Source organism: Montipora foliosa, chromosome 3 (genome assembly GCF_036669935.1).
Source record: "Montipora foliosa isolate CH-2021 chromosome 3, ASM3666993v2, whole genome shotgun sequence".
NCBI lineage: Eukaryota > Metazoa > Cnidaria > Anthozoa > Scleractinia > Acroporidae > Montipora > Montipora foliosa.
This window is the reverse complement of record NC_090871.1, coordinates 11949935-11966472: the sequence shown is the minus strand read 5'-3', so window position 1 is coordinate 11966472 and position 16538 is coordinate 11949935. Positions and strand designations below refer to the sequence as shown.

At 40.8% G+C, this 16538-nt stretch overlaps 1 protein-coding gene across 1 annotated transcript in view; it reads left to right on the top strand.

Annotated features, from left to right (window-relative positions):
• Nucleotides 1-7722: 7722 nt before the first annotated feature.
• Nucleotides 7723-16538, top strand: part of LOC137995258 (uncharacterized) — a 41856-nt gene continuing 33040 nt past the window's right edge. Inside the window, exons 1-3 of the mRNA XM_068840833.1 lie at nucleotides 7723-7970; nucleotides 13688-14248; nucleotides 15494-16039. Of these exons, the coding sequence (XP_068696934.1) occupies nucleotides 7772-7970; nucleotides 13688-14248; nucleotides 15494-16039 (1306 nt within the window). The 5' untranslated portion in view covers nucleotides 7723-7771. The remainder of the gene's footprint in view (nucleotides 7971-13687; nucleotides 14249-15493; nucleotides 16040-16538) is intronic.

The following is a 16538-nucleotide window of genomic DNA, read 5'->3' as shown; positions in this document are numbered from 1 at the left end:
AAATGGTGACTGTCTCGCGATCATACGGTAACCCGCGCGCCTATGTCTACACTACACCCGATCGCTTTTCGTGTCGACGTGAAATTCACTTCGTCCGGCCCAGAATTGAAACAATTCGTTCACATAAGCAAACGAATGACGCCGAAGCGTTGGCCGAACAGGGCTTTGGGCTTAATACTGCTTTCGCAATACATTTGTACAGCTGTGTATTTTCCAGCATTTTCAACATGGCGGCCATCCTTCAGGCATGACCCAAAATAATCTTACCCAAGCAAACCTCATTCCGTTAGTTCTCTTTCTTAATTCTGTGCGGCATCATCAAAATCATGCATGAACTACAAATTGAGAAGAGTGTTCGATACAGCAGAAATCAACAGAGCAGGAAAGGCCGCCACCTTGGTGCTATTACAGTGGGGTCCAATCCTCCCTCCAAGTTATTCACTTCCCGCTGCAATCCGGAACACATCGCTAACGAGAGTTACGAAAAACAATCCAATACATGGCAATTCACTTTTAAGACTTTTAAGGGGATGCACTTAATCACAGAAAGACAATGGTTGCTAAGGAAGCTTTTTAGTCAAAGAGCCTTACAAAAAGGTTGCATGGGTGGTTCTATGAAGTAACTTTTTCAATGGAAATCTGGAAACACTTCAATCAAAAGGCGCATGCGCAACTAGTCCCAGTCCTCTGCCGTGCGTTTCAGTGAAAAACAGGTAAAAGCCCCCAGGAAACGAAAGGAAGAGGCGGTTTTTTAAACGGATGAGAACAATCCCATCTCTTTTCGTAAACTGTAGCATGGAATTTCTATTTGGACAAAAAATGGAACTGATATTTTGGAAACTGTGTCAAAGAAGGACCTTATGACGTCATAATGTTTTGTGAAATAATTTCTTTCAAAAGCCATGCTACGGATTTTGTTTTAGAATGTTCTCATACTGTTGCATTAAAAAATTGAGAACAACATAGTTAACTCGCTGAGTTTTTAGGCATTTTCTGTTTTGGTCACGTGATTGACCAAATATGGTTGTGAGTCGAATCATACAAAGGCATGTTAGATAGAACACATTTGGCAAAAAAGGATTTCTGTAGAGTTAAAGGAATTTGAGAAATGACTATTTGAAGGGGTCTATGGCAACGGATTGATAGTTAAGATCCATCCCCTTAAGATTGTCACCAAAATCAGTGTTCTGTGTGTCCATATAGTTTTCGTTTCAGTGCACGGGCTATCTGGTACAGAAATAGCCTGCGTAGCAGGAGTTGTCGGGGAAGGGTGGAGGAGTGCTCCCTCTCAGTTTTTATCTCTCTCGTTTCTGTTCATATTCCTTCCCCGACAACGCGTGCTGCGCAGGCTGGTGTAGTCACATGAAAGGTTCCTAAGCTAGCCGCGTAGCACTGGAAATCGATAAAATTTACCATTTGTGTGTAAAGTGAAGTGCTGTAATATGCCTTTTTCGATATATTAAAATTCATCTTGAAAGAGAGGTTTAGAGGACAAAGACAAAGAAAAGTGCATAATATGCAAATATTTTTCACATTCATTCCGTGTTCCTATCCTTTTTGTCCTCACTGCCTCACTATCAAGCTGAATATTTGATATTTCGAAAATGGCATATTTTCCCATTATCCATCTGATAATGCCCTAGGCATAGAAATGGCCCACACAGGGAAAGAGAAAAACTCTGACCAGGGTGGGAGTTGAACCAGCGACCTTCGAATGGGATCTCCGCTACTCTACCTACTGAGCTACAATGTAAGACGGGAGGAGGTCGTGGGTATTAAGGATCTTGTGTCTCGACAAATGAACATGAACTGAGTCAAATAGCTCAGTCGGCAGAGCAACAGTGACCTTCAATTCCCACCTTAGTCAGAGGTTTTCTCTTTCCTTGTGTTTCCATGCCTAGGGCTAATGCTCACTGAATGCTCAGATGGATATTGGGAATTGTGTCCCTTCACTTAACACTGTGACTCTAATGCATAGTAAAGATGAATAGGCGTTCTCTGGTAAGAAATATTTAAAATATGAGCTTTCGACAGCCAATCTACTGTCTTCAACGGATAAACATCACTGATAACATGAAATGAACCGTTGAAACATTAAAAGATAGGGAGTGATACGCATAAATTAAAAATATGTGAAAAGAATGTTCGGAGGAATGCTAAAAGTGCTAAGATTAACGTTTGTTTAAAAGAAGGTTGTATTGTCTAGGGATTGGGCATGAATTGTTGTCCGCATTCTTTTAACATATTTTTAATTTATGCGTATCACTCCCTATATTCTAATGTTTCAACGGTTTATTTCATGTTATCGGTTATGTTTATCCGTAGAAGACAGTAGACTGGTTGTCGAAAGCTCATGTTTTTAATAAATTATACAAGAGAACGCCTATTCATCTTTACTATGAGTAATCCTGGTAACGGATTCTCGATATTTTTACGTTAATGCATGGTTCATTCTGTAGTGTGGGGCACTGTTTATGTCAAGCTGTCGAGTCAGTGTTCCGTTCGCTTAAGTTTCTTTGGTTTCATTGCAGACGTTATCCATTACAACCTTCAGGCGAAAAACTGCCGGAATGTAGTCAATAATGGAAATTGTAATTGCCCTCTCCTGCTTTGCCTGAGACACCAGCAATGCAACAGAAACGTGCCAAACAGCCCAACCTGCCGTTTGAAGCCTGCCTTTGGGCTGGAAACGAATAATATTTACAACACCCACCATTGTGACTGCCCACTCGTGCCATAAACCATTTGAATGTTTTACTTTGCGATGTAAATGAGGGCTGGATCCAGTCAGGGTTCTAATACTGAACTTAAAATTCAATAAAAGAGTTTGACTGGCTGTTTATGGATTTAACTTGAGTATTTTGTAAAAATTCCTCTATCGACCTTTTTGAGGGGAGAGGAACGGGGAGGCAAATATCTTATCTCCCTATTTTAAACTCATTTTTCTCCCTCCTCCCTGATTTTTCACCTTTTTCCCAGATCAGTAGTTTGACGGGTTTATGTGACGTAACACTACACATGCAATATAAATTCATTCCGATATTGTGACTCTATTAAAGAACCTTGCTCTATCATTGGTGCATGGTGGTACGAGAGTTCCCATGATTCCAATCTAAATGGAAACTACGTGGTAGAAAAACAAGATGACCGGGGATGCCGATGGCACCACTTAAGACGTAATCTTTCAGCGGATACCTCAACTGCTTTTCGGATATCGGACATCCTGCGCTACATTGTGATCAATACCATTCTTTTGTCCAGAAGTGCATCTAATTAGATGCACGAACCAATAGCCCTTTCCACCGGTAGTTTTTCTCATTTGCATTACAATGTCATCTCTCGTGGATGCGAGGCAATTTCGGGTTAAAACTACAAAAGAGCCCGAAATTGCCTCACATATATGCTTTGTGGATTTTATTGTAATGCAAATGAGAAAAACTAACCGTGAAAAGGGCAATTGACCGAGTCGGATAATACCATGATACTCTTTACTCGTCCCCCCAATTTTTCCATAAGTATTGTTTCCTGTTTCTCTTGGGACGTACAACGGTCCTAAAAGAAAACAAAAAAGACGCAATCAGCAGGCCGGCATACGTGAAAAGTGTTACGCATTCCGACCACTCGGAAGGTATTGGATTTTGATTTTCTTCGAGGGTTAGCTGCGGGCCGATTGGATGAATTTTCAAGCGAGAACTATACGAGAAGAAGCATGAATCTTTCGGCCATTTTCCTGCGAAGCTTGAAAGCGGAGCGATGTGATTTTCTGGGGAAAAATTGCCCCGGCGCTACAGCCGTTCAAAACATTAGCTGTCACCCTCGTCCCTTCCATTGAGAGGCAAAGTAAACAGCGAATTCGAAATCTTTAAAATCACTCAAAATTCCACTTCTGAAGCGAAAGAACGACAGTGCACCGCATGTAAGTTAATACAACGTTTATTTAGCGTTAGTGCATGCACATCAAGTATTTATCGATATATATCGCTACACAAGAAGCAAACGGTGAATCCCAAACATTTATTATAAAATTACAAACGGTTACACAAACAGGCTGTGCGTGCTCTGTGAATCAAGTAAGCTTACAGCATGACAATTTCACAACAACGAATTCGGTTTTCGGTTTAAGTATTCACGCAAGAAATATAATAAAAACGAAGAAAAGCTTGATAAAAGAAAGTACTTAACTTTTCAACGAAGCTGAAAGTGTGTTTTTCTTTCAAATGTCGATTAAAACTTAAAGCAGAGCTCGAAATGATATCATGATCAATAAATTTATTTCATATATCTAGTACATCATTTCGTTCATTTCGGTTTGCCATGGGGGCTGATTTAGAATCCCTGGCGGTTACACGAGCCCGGGTTGGACACCTACCCGTGTCAGTTCAGCGTCGAATTTTACGTTTACACGGGCCTGGGCTGGGTGAGGGTTGGGTCATTCTCGGCTGACCCGGGTCAGTTTCCTTTTCGCTGGGTTGAAAGGGCTGATGACTAATTGTCAGTGAGGAAAATGGCGGACGAACCATGCAATCATCAGAATCATCAATTTGTGGCTGACAAATTGAGCAGGACCAAAACTGTCAGGAAGCCGTTCAGCCATTCGCTCTCGTAACTTCCAGTACAAAGTAACCACGTCCTTGATAAAGTCTATATTTTGATAGTCCATCTCGTTTTTAAATTCTTTTAATTTCGCAATAAGTTGTCCAGTCATTGAGTGATTCCATTGCCAACTTGTTCTTTTTTCCACTTCATGCCCATTCGCCTTCGCCATTTTGGTACAGGCTGCGCATGGGCGAGAACGCTGAACCGCAAAAAAAGTGATGTTCAAACAATCCTGGGTCTGATACGCCAGTGCTTACATGAAGAAATTGAAGAAATTGCAACCCTCCTAGCCGGGTCAACCCGAGGCTTGAGAAGGGTTACCCGGCAAGGGGGGGCTGACCCGGTTTGACTACTGTTTTCATGTAAACGCATATAAACATTTGACTGCAAAAGGGTTACCCGCTGCGGTGATTCAACCCGGGGTAAAAAGCAACCCGGGCTCGTGTAAAGAGGCCCTAAAATAACTATTACGTATTTGCATAAGAATAACAGCTATTGAATTCTGACTCTTTCTTCAAAGAACTCCGCCGAATGCTACCAAAGGTGGCAAGGTAATCAGTAGCATCATCTTTGAAGAAACAATGACAAAACTCAAAACTCTGTTCCCTACCTCTGTTCCCTAGTTACCTGTCATTCGTAATGACTGGGAGATCATTAATGCTGGTATTAAAATTTAAGGGAGTTGAAGTTCTTTTCCGCAAGCCATGATACCAAGGGTTTTTGAAATTGCCGGAAAGGGTTATTTCGTGGCTGTTAGGACCCCTGAGTGATGTACCTTTGTACACGGTCTGCCATTCGGAAGACCTAATGATACGATAAATCAACAGATTAGAAAGAAAAAGAAAATCTAAGCTCTAAAGAAATAGCTCATTATATTTTTTCTTCAGTGATTGAAAGTCGAAACAAAATTGCTTTTAGGGAACCGGTCAAAACTACTATACTCGAACAGGACCCACCTTTGGGGTAGGGGGGTTCTCAAAGACACCACCTATCTTCGAACTTATCACATGAACATTACCGACAACATTTTATTGGCTTTTAAATTTGAGTTGACACAGGAATATTCAGCTAGCAAGAGTCGGCATTACTAGACAAACAAGAAAAGTGAGGTTTGAATCTCACTGTAATCTTTTACTGCTGTATAGAGGGGTGGCTATGCAATATAGACACCATCTTTTGACGTTAAGCAAGGGAGATGCAGACGACCATCTATTTTGTGGTTTGGTGGGTCCTGTTCGAGTGTAGTAGTTTTGACCACTTCCCTTAAAAACCAACGCTGATAGGCGATTTGCATGATGGCGTCATTTAACTACAGTTAACAGAATGCTTTGTCAAAATGCTTTGTTATTCAGATTTTTCTTTTCTTCTGGGAACAAAGAAACAATTGTTAAAATTTTCCTGACTATAGAAGTAAGATAAGATAAGATAATGTTTATTCAGCTCATATTGTAGGCTCGATTTCCGCCGCTCACTCGAGTTCGGGTATCCTCCCCAAGATGAGACGGCTGGACGCGTGAGCGATACAGATTGTGTCTGTGACGTAAATTCAAAATATAATTTACGCGAAGTTAATAGTTGCGGGGAAATAGCATTAGACATCCCAAAAACACTGATTTTAAGAAAACAGAAATTACATAACAGTGCTTAAAACGTCTGTGCGAAGTTTCCAGATGATACGAGCTTGAGTTTGTGGTTAAACGATCGATGTGAGTTGAATTCAACCGGCGAATCATCAACGAAATCTTCGGCTGCTTTAGCTCTCAGTCGACCTCATCGGTCCCCTCGTTTTGCCAGCAATAAACTCAGCAGTACTGTCAATTGATCTTGAGGAATTTTACTTGCTCTTACATTAGCGAAGTATGAGGAGAAAATTGCAATAGCAATGGATTTGAAAACCGTATTTTGACCTTGGCGCCAACTGGAAAATCAGTGAAGTTTGCGAACTCAGGCGGTAGAAAACGACACAAATTCTCCAGCTTCTCGAACACTTTTCGTTGTCGCAATCTTGGATGTTTCCTATCTTAAATCACTGTAAACCTCGAACAGGCCGGGTCAAAACATATAATTTATGCCAGACGGATTTGTGCAGGCGAGTTTCCGATTGGCGGAGATTAACAATGGCTCACCTCACGCGTCCAGCCGAGATTTCGGGAGTGAGCGCTGGTTTATTTCCCGAAACAGCGGCTGGTAATCGAGCCTACTCATATTGTTGTTTACATTTGATTTGAGATTCTTAATGAGGTTTCGGTAGCATTTTAGTCTTTTTTTTTTTTTAGTTAGCTAGTAAGTTACGAGCTGGGTAGCTAAGTGAACCAATAGGTTCTCTAGTTAGCTCCCCGTAACTCAAAGCAGTCAAAGCAGTAACTCAAAGCAGTATGGTCTTCGTAGTAAATGACGCCATCACACAAATCGCCTTTTGCGAACACTTCTGACTTCAGTCAAACTGTCTCATAGCCTTCTCCTTCATCGCGTGGATGTGTATTCTGTACTTGATACAGGAGCTGATGTTAACAGAAAATATTCAAAGTGTATGATGACTGGAAACGATAACAGAAACACTAAGCAAACGAGTCAAACCTTTGCATATTGCGTACGTGTGTTTCACTCTTCAGTGCATTTACTTCCTTCTCATGGAACTGATACGTCAACATGCATGGAATTCCGAATGACATTAAGGGCGCGTTCGATTGACCCTATTCCGGAATAAAAATACGTGGCGTAATGATTAAAACGGTATGTTTGGCGCTTTTCGAGGGGCCAAGGATAATATAAATATGTTTCAAATAGCATTTTAGCCGATGTTTGACAATTTTAACGTAAAGTGCCGTAAAAACGAAGGATTTCTAACTTATATTGCATGTATTCCTATTCCGGAATACGGTGAATCGAACGCACCCTTAGATGTAAGATCATAAGCACGCAAGGATGTGTCCGTTCTCCTTGCTAACTTTATCGCCACTCTTTCTTTTTAAAGTGACTCATTTTTTAAGGAGGTTGGAATTAAAAATGATAAAAACACCAATTGATATTTTGATATCAGGCCAAGATCATCAAGTTGACATAATCCGATCTACCCTGGCCCTGTACTCACACTCGTGATCATAGTATCAATAACCGAGCAGAAGTTCAAGGAGTACTTATCACTCTACAGAAGGCGCATTGTTTAAGTAACAAAATGACTTCGCACAAGCAGAGTCTCCCGTCTTTTGCTTCAATTGCTTCTGTTCTGTCGATCGTGCTTTACTGCGCTGGATTTTTGAGGGTTGAATTTGAGTTAAGCGAGCACAAGAAGAGAATAAATGCAATTGAAAGCGTCGTTAGGGGTCAGCCACCGACAAGCGGACCAAACTTGCACACAACAAAGAATGTTCCCGGTAAGTTTGTCTCCTTACATCCGTTGAGCAAATCATACAGATATCGTCGTGTTTTACATGGATGGATGTATCTTTCACATGGGATTTTTGGCTTGAAAATCCTGTTAATAGTCTACCTTGGAACAGCGTTTATTTTGTTGGTTGTTCAGTTGGTATTCTCACAACTTCTACAGCGTAATAAAAAAAATAAAAAAAAATGTAAAAGAATTAATGAAGGTTGATAATGTATCGCAAAATGGACAGATATCAAGTTTTCGATCTTTTGGTCTCACACGGTAGTCATGTCACAAGTTCAGTCCCAAGACACTAATTTTGTCAGCTTGCCCGACAAATGAGAACGTGAATTGTTTCTCTTCCTTTGCCATTTAGACGGTCTAGACTAGTACGGGATGGGGTACTAAGAATTTGCCGACATCTTAGAACTTTTATAATTTCAAGATAGCTTACAGCGACCTTATAATGTTCACTCCAACACAAGCGACACGTTTGACAACAACATTTATGATATCACGCAAAACCAGTGATTGGAGAGATAATGTGCACTCACATTATCTGTTCCCCAGAGGAATCTTGCTGGCTGGCATAAATACAGGTGTTTCGATGAGCTGGCTGGGAAATTTTGTTATTGATAGAGGTTTTGCCTGGGAATTACTGACTTTTTCTAGCATTTCAACCCGAGCTGGCTGTAGAAACTCTGAAGACTGAGGACGACTTAAAAAAAAAGAAAAAAAAAAAAAAGAACCCCTTCCCTCTCCCAGACAGTAGTCACAAACATACCACGGCTGGTCAGAGTGATTGCGCTTGCGGAAAAAAAAACCTGTTTTGTCCCGGTTTTGTCGTTTTTGTTCGATCGTTTCGGATCGAGGGATTTGAAAGCGCGCGGAATTCCTGGCTGGGAAATAAATTTGATCAGCTGGCTGGGAAACCAACCAATTTTATCTAGCTGGCTGGGAAATTTCTTGTGTGCCTTGCTGGGAAAAAGGAACAGATAATGTTTTCCCAGCAACACTGAGAAACACCTGCAAATGCCTTAATAACATTTATTTTCATTAACTGGGGTATAATAATACATTTTACAACAAATTGGTCGTTGGGTGCCCCTGTAATTTACGCAAGATAATTATGGCAGACCTCAAGACAATGTTTCATCTGGTCGTTTCAAACCAAATGGCTTACCAGCTGTACTCATTACATCGATTATATATAGAAAGATAGATGAAACTCATCCTTAATTGGCTTGTCTCTTGATTGAAACTCGTGAAACTTAGCTTGGGAACCTCCGATCCCAATTCTGAAATAGCGGTCAAATTCCTGCACAGAAGAATAGCTGAAGGAATCGCACTCGACAACTGACAGAACTGATGCCCTTCCACATGTTGCATATCTTACATTCAGAGAGACTGTTACATATTTCTGATAGCGTACCTTTGTGCAAGCCTGTTTGAGACGAAGGATTTGTACAAACCCTGTTCAGGCTAGAATGATATTTTTTCATCCTCTCCTGAGCAGAAATCCGGTTTATGAGAGTCTCAAGTGGGTTGACCATTTGCTTACAAAACTCAGTCGCAAAACGCTTTGTACGATTTTACGATTTGCGTACAAACCTCGACCTAAACCTGAAAAATTGTGTCCACAATTTCGATCGGGCAAAAAGGAATTCGATTTTTTTCTTTGTACTCACCATCCCCTGTCGAAGGGGATATTGTATTGTACATTTTCTTTTCAAATACAAGCTCGCCATTTTCGATAAAATTACCACAGAGATCTTTCCTGACTGTCCTGGAGGGGGGATGGCGGGGAGCAGGTACCTCTGGATCACCAGTGGCAAAGATTTGAGTATCGTCAGCGTGTAAACAGGGTGTAGTAAATTCTAAGGAGTTTGGTAAATCACTAACATGGATAAGGAATAGCAAAGGCCCAAGGATAGAGTCTTGGGGAATTCCACAGACTGTGTTTCTTGGAGTATATAGGCATCCATTTACGAGACATTGTTCTTTTCGTTCAGTAAGATAAGACTTAAACCTCATCAATTCTCTTCCACAGACTCCATACAACTGGACTTTCTCTAGTAAAATGGAACGATCAACCGAGTCGAAGGCTTTCCGAATGTAAAAAAAAAATACTCCTGTTAATTTTCCCTCATCCATATTCTCAAAGCAATTGTCGCACATTTGAACTAACGACGAGACAGTCGAGTGAAGAGGGCGAATCGAAAACCTGACTGAGGGTCTCAATTTAACTAATATCCTAAATGGTCAATATCTGCCCAAGCGGGCCAAAACCTGAGGAGGCAACTAGAGTTCCGCGTAGATATGAAGATGATTTTTTGCACGTATTGATTGTCTACCAGCCAGGCGTGCAGTGTGGTCTTGGTTAATGCTTTCTAGGTACGCAAGCAGGGGCGGATCCAGGATTGAGGGTGGGAGGGGCGAATAGGGTGGCTAGCCACCCCCCCCCCCCCCCCATACCGTTTACCTGACGTGAAGGTTAAGTCTGCATACGAGCCAAGTGGCCCATCAGGCCGGAGCCTATCCCTGTTTCCGCAGCATGAAGCGACTAGGAGTATTTCTACTCCCCCCTGGGATGGGATGCTAGTCCATCTCAGGGTTACCCCCAGCATTATATTTGCCGGTACCCATTTATACACCTGGGTGGAGAGAGGCACCGTAAGAGTAATGTGTCTTGCCCAAGAATACAACCCAACGTCCCCGGCCAGGGACCGAACCCGGACTGCTCACTTGATCCTGATTGGTTAACAGTTGCTTATTCAGAGCAAGCGAGGTTACAAGCGGAATATCTTCTTCCAGATTCTGACTCTTATTAAACTACCGTGTTTTCCACATGTAAAATACATTTCAGTTAAATTAAGCTGTATTTCTGTTGAGAGCATCGATTTATTGAATTGAACTTTAACCGAATGAAAACATGTTAAGTTGATCGTCAATTGTGGCGGCATTGAATTGGCTGTCCTCGATAATTTTGCCATTTAATGTGATAACTATGAAATAGCAATGTGCTCTTGTGCAATTAGAGATTAATTTCAAACTTGCATTTTCAAAGTTTTGAAAATACACGTGAAATTAGTCCTTAATTTGCCCTCGGGCCCTTACGATTACAGATTGCAGCCTAAACTATCTGGCTTTTTTTTTAGAGTATATACTTCTGTTCTTTCAATTCACCCCCCTTAAAATATTCCAAGATCCGCTACTGGCAAGGTATCCTTGGGAATTAAGATAACTCGAGCACTATGATTTTAGGGGGTTAGTAAGATGGGCTGTCTTGTTTTTAAATCAAATCAATCAAAAACAAGCAATTTGTAGAACGCAGATTTAAAACAGAGGCTTTAAATTACTTAATTAAGTAGTTAATATTTTGACTCCTTTTATGGTTGCTATATTGCCATCGGTAGCCATTACGGGCAATGGTTAGCTTGGTCAAAAATTAGTTATCATTAAGAAGATATCATTAGTAACAAATTCACGGTCTTAAATGAAACTCTTTTGCGTTTCCGAAAGGGAAAACCAGCAATTTTTCACCGCTAAGCGACTCATTAAAATCTTTGACACATAAGTGCTCTTGGCACTCTTGCTCTTGATTTGTGGGTGTATGTGTTACGTGCAAAAACTAAAAAAGGCGTGTGCCTTCCCAGGTTCATTCCATACAAAGAACCTTCTCAAAAACAGTACAAAAACACGGCGGAAATCAAACAAATACCATCCTATGTATCACCTTAATACGTGTGCTGTTACGGCTTACCAGTCCTAAATTTGTCTAGCCGTTTTCGTGCAACTTACTACAATTGTTCACAATCAACATATTACCTTTTTATATGAATATGCACGCGTGAATAAAAAATAAATGCCATACCGAGTGATTGCATTGTGACTAAACTTGATAGACAACAAATGCAAGGAAACGATGTTATGTCAGTGCTTGTAATATTTCGATATAAATCTATATCATCTTCGGACTAAGGCGGGATACAAGTAGCAGAAATTAAATACTGCGAGATTGTGCAACAGTATAATCACGTGAAAGTGAGAATAGGCGGAGTTCTCTACTGGCTTTTAAGCCATTGTTCAGAAATGGTGTTAGACGCTTAATATGGTAAGCTTCTTTATATAGTAATATATTCCAGTTATCATCGCGATCTATTATGTTAGTGTTATCACGCACGGTTTGGGCGAAGAATCTATTTAAATTCTGCTACTTGTATCCCGCCTTAGTCCGAAGATGATATAGATTTATATCGAAATATTACAAGCACATAACATCGTTTCCTTGCATTTATTGTCTATCAAGTTTAGTCACAATGCAATTACTCGGTATAGCATTTATTCTTTATTTACTAAAGCTATCAGCTGGTAATGGATTATGCACGCGTGAGTTCTTTATCATTTTCCTCTTTTGATGCACATGTAACTTATTTTACTCTTCTTTTATTGCTTATATTACTACAATTGATTACTAGATGAATGAATAAGGTCTTTCCAAATTCATATCTCCTAGAGCTTTATACACGTGATGTTTATTGTTCCTGGTCAACACAAAAGCCGCGTATATTAAGAGAATATAAGAATATGTATAATATATGTATAATGTAGGTATATATATGTATAAGACAAGAAATGTTTATAGAGAACACCTATATCTCGACCACCAACTTGTAGGTCTTCTTCAGGGTGAATGAAGAAAAACTGTTATACAAAATTTTTAATTTCTTTTACGCCACTGAAATACGAAAGTGCGCGCAACGACTTCAACCGTAAATAACCCTAACAATTCAAACATAAGTAACATCCGCACGTGCCAAAGGGCAACACTCGCGCGTGCCAAAGGATAACATGCGAACGGAGAGTATATGAGTTACGCTAAAAATAAAAGGGAAATAAGTGTAAAGGGAAAATAGCAGACAAATTACCCAGTAAAGTATGTAATAGGTAATTCTGTGTTAGAAAGAGAATTTTACTTTCGGCGACGTTCCCCTCTGTTCTGGCTACAAAAAAGAAGTCACTCTCATTAAGCCTATCCGGTTTCAAGGATCGGAGCCGATATGCCCATTGCCCTTCCTTAGCAAGCAGATGGTCTTTTGCATTAACTTTATCTATAAGTTGTATGCTAACATCTTGAAGTCCATGATGCCCATGACTATAAAAATGCTTATAGATAAGATCATCGCTCTCCTTATTAACAGCAGACATCCTAGATTGGGCTCGTAAACGGCTCTTGTGGTTGTTGAACCTTAACCTAAACTTAGTGGTGGTGGAGACGACATACTGAAAACCACAAACCTTGCAACTAATTAAGTAAACAATAGTCCTAGAATTACAATCCAAACTGCGATTTATAGTATAGCTTGTACCAGTACCATGGCTAGAGAACCTCACGCTCTTAGGGTGATACGAAACCACCCGGGCCTGCCTAATATAAGGGGGAATATTAAGAGAGTTACATCCCCTTTTACACATTTCCAATAGGTGTAAGCAGGCCATTCAAGATTTGCCCATGATGGCGTTTCGTCGCCCTAAGAGCTTGAGAGACTATCTAGTTCGCGCTAAATTACGACCTCTTGATCGGGAAATTGAGGGTACCCGAGGAACTCATAAATGTGCTAGTAGCAGATTCTTTCTTTCCGTTCAAGGCCTCTTCCTCTGGAAGACATTGTTGAATGTCTTTTAAATTTTGATTCATCTCTTAAATTGATTTCTTTCTTTTAGAACTTGAGCTTTTAAGACTTAGAAGACGTCGAGGGGATTCAGCTCAACCCTGCCTATCATGTCCCCCAGGCCCTCCCGGTCCACCTGGACCGAAAGGAGAAAAAGGTTTCCAAGGACGAAGGGGCAAAACGGGCAGAAACGGAAAGAAAGGAGATCAAGGAATTATGGGATCGCCGGGAAAAAGCGGTAAGCAAGGCATCATGGGGCTTCAAGGAGAAGCTGGACCCAAGGGACAAAAAGGAGAAGTGGGTTCTCCAGGCAAGCCGGGAGCAAAAGGAGAGCCTGGTGAATCGATTTCAACTCCTACGGTTGCAGTTTCCCCTAAGAAGATAACAGTAAACGAAAGTGAATCAGCCTCGTTTCAATGCTCAGTCACAGGAAATCCTGAGCCTACAGTGGCGTGGAGTAGAATGAACAATGAGACAGAGGTGAGCCACTCAGTGGTATCAGGGAAAATGTTGCGTTTGCGCAATGTAAAAGGAAATGACGCGGGTATTTATCGATGCTCAGCGACAAACATCCTGGGGAAAGCTCGGGCAGAGACTCAACTGGAAGTAAATGGTAAGTCTCTTTGCTTGGAAGATTTACACAGACTATAGGAATTAACTTAATAACTTAATATTTTCATGCCTGAGACGTGAGAGTCTTTATATTTTATTATAGTTTTCCGTTACCGATATGCAAAAGATCACCCCCCAAAAAATTATATTCCATAATGCAAATTTACAAAAGTAATAAAAAAATCTTTTCATTCATTTAGTTTGTAAAAAAATGAAGTGACTTTACCAAATGAATGAAAACACTTCATCATGACAATGATCATGACAATGATGATGATGATGATGATGATGATTAGTCGGGTATGCTGGAAAAAACCCGAGTTCCCCATCAGGAAACGATCCTATGACCTTCCGATTACTTGTTCGGATTCTATTTATTAGGGAACTTAAGCAACGACGACGGCGACGGCACCGAGAACGTCATCTCAAAATATAAATTCGCGTCATTGTAATCACTTTGTAAACATGTCAACCCTTCTTATATGACAAGGGTGTGGTAGTTCCTCAAAAATGACATTGGTCGGAACGGCGCTTAATTTAGGGGAGAAAATGAAACTTTAGCGTCAAGTGCTGACGTTCTCCTTAAAACCTAAAATGACTATTTCACGTTGTTGTTTTGCTGACGACGGCAAAGAAGTGGACAAAAGTGAAAAACACACGTGCAGGGCGTGCAAAGCTATTGTTTTTGCCCACTAAATATGCACATTTGTGACGTTCTCGTTGCCGTCGCCGTTGTCGTTGCTTAAGTTCCCTATTGCTACAATAGCGACAGTGCTCCATTTCGGCTATTTCATTTTTAGCAGTACATATAGCAATGTAGCTTCTGCTTGGAGCAGTCGGTATGCTTTTTTTGTGATCCCCGAACGATCGTCGAAACGATACTGCTCTTCCCTTTTTACTTAGTTTGTTACCTTTGAATTCATTCTAAGCTCAGAAAAGAAAAAGACAAAAAGACGCGGACACGTTATTTTTACGTATATTTTCAACCAATTAATTGTACCAATATTAGTTAACGGGGTACAAAATACATCTTGTTCTGATCGTCATAATGGGATATTCTGGCGAAAGCTTCTTCTATGTCAAAAATACTAAATGCTGTTCATCGGATCAGAATTTCACAATTTATGTTCAAACTGGTCACGGACTTACAAAAGTCTGCCCAGGAGCCAAACTTTGCGTGAAAGGACTGATTCCAGTGTCAGTTATTAATTGTTGTAGTGATCCATGAAAGTGATCTTTTTTGCAGTCCAGCCATGTGTTTTTCTGCATCCGGGACCTCTTTATATCAGCGAGGGAAGCAATGTCACTCTTCCTACTTGTCACGTGACTGGTCACCCCACTCCAGAGGTGAAGTGGAGCAAGTCGTTTGGTCAGCTTCCCCTGGGAAGGGTGCTGAGAAATAACACATTCTTGAGATTATCAGACGTACGCAAAACTGACTCTGGAGACTATTTTTGTACTGCAGCTAACCTCGTAGGAACTGTTGTTAGAAAAACTCTTTTAATGGTCGTTTCCCTTCCTCGCTTCACCTTTAAACCTCCAACCAGAACTTTTGCAAGACTTGGCGATTCCCTGAAACTGAACTGCAGCGCTACTGGTGATCCACAACCAGTCATCAGCTGGAAACGACAAGGCTCTTCTCTGCCAGCTGGACGAAATCAACAGATTAATGCAGTGTTTGTTCTAAGGGATCTTAAGAAAGAGGATGCAGGAAATTACATTTGTGCTGCCACCAGCGCTGGAGTGTTTACCATAGAAACTGGAAGTTACGTGGAAGTTCGGCGTCCACGAGGTGAGTAGAGAAACATGTAAAATTCTATAATTTTTACATAGAAACTGTTTAATTAGCCAATTGAAGTTATAACCTTCGGCTCATATTGATTGTCAATGAGCGGATAGGCCAGAGACACAATATTGTGACGCTTACAATATACATTTGTAGCACTTGTTTTTCATCTATAGCCAAACTGGTATAATGGTTTGTTTTAAGGGGAAATAAGCGCACAGCAAACCATAAGCACGGGCCTTGTAACTTGAGAGTGAGATAAGCGAAAGTGGAAGCGTAAGAAGAAGTGTGAGCATCAGAAAAAACATGTCAAAGGCACCTGTGGCCAATTTGTTGAGAGAGCGCAAAAGCAGCAAAGAATCTTTGAGATCGATATGACCGTAACCGCATAATAATTCCGGAAGCGCGAAAATTTGGTTTTATCAAAGGAGATCATGCAAAAAAGGCGCACTAACCACCGAAAGATAGATTCCGAGCTGACGTTCAAGCGTCAGTCCTTCGTCAG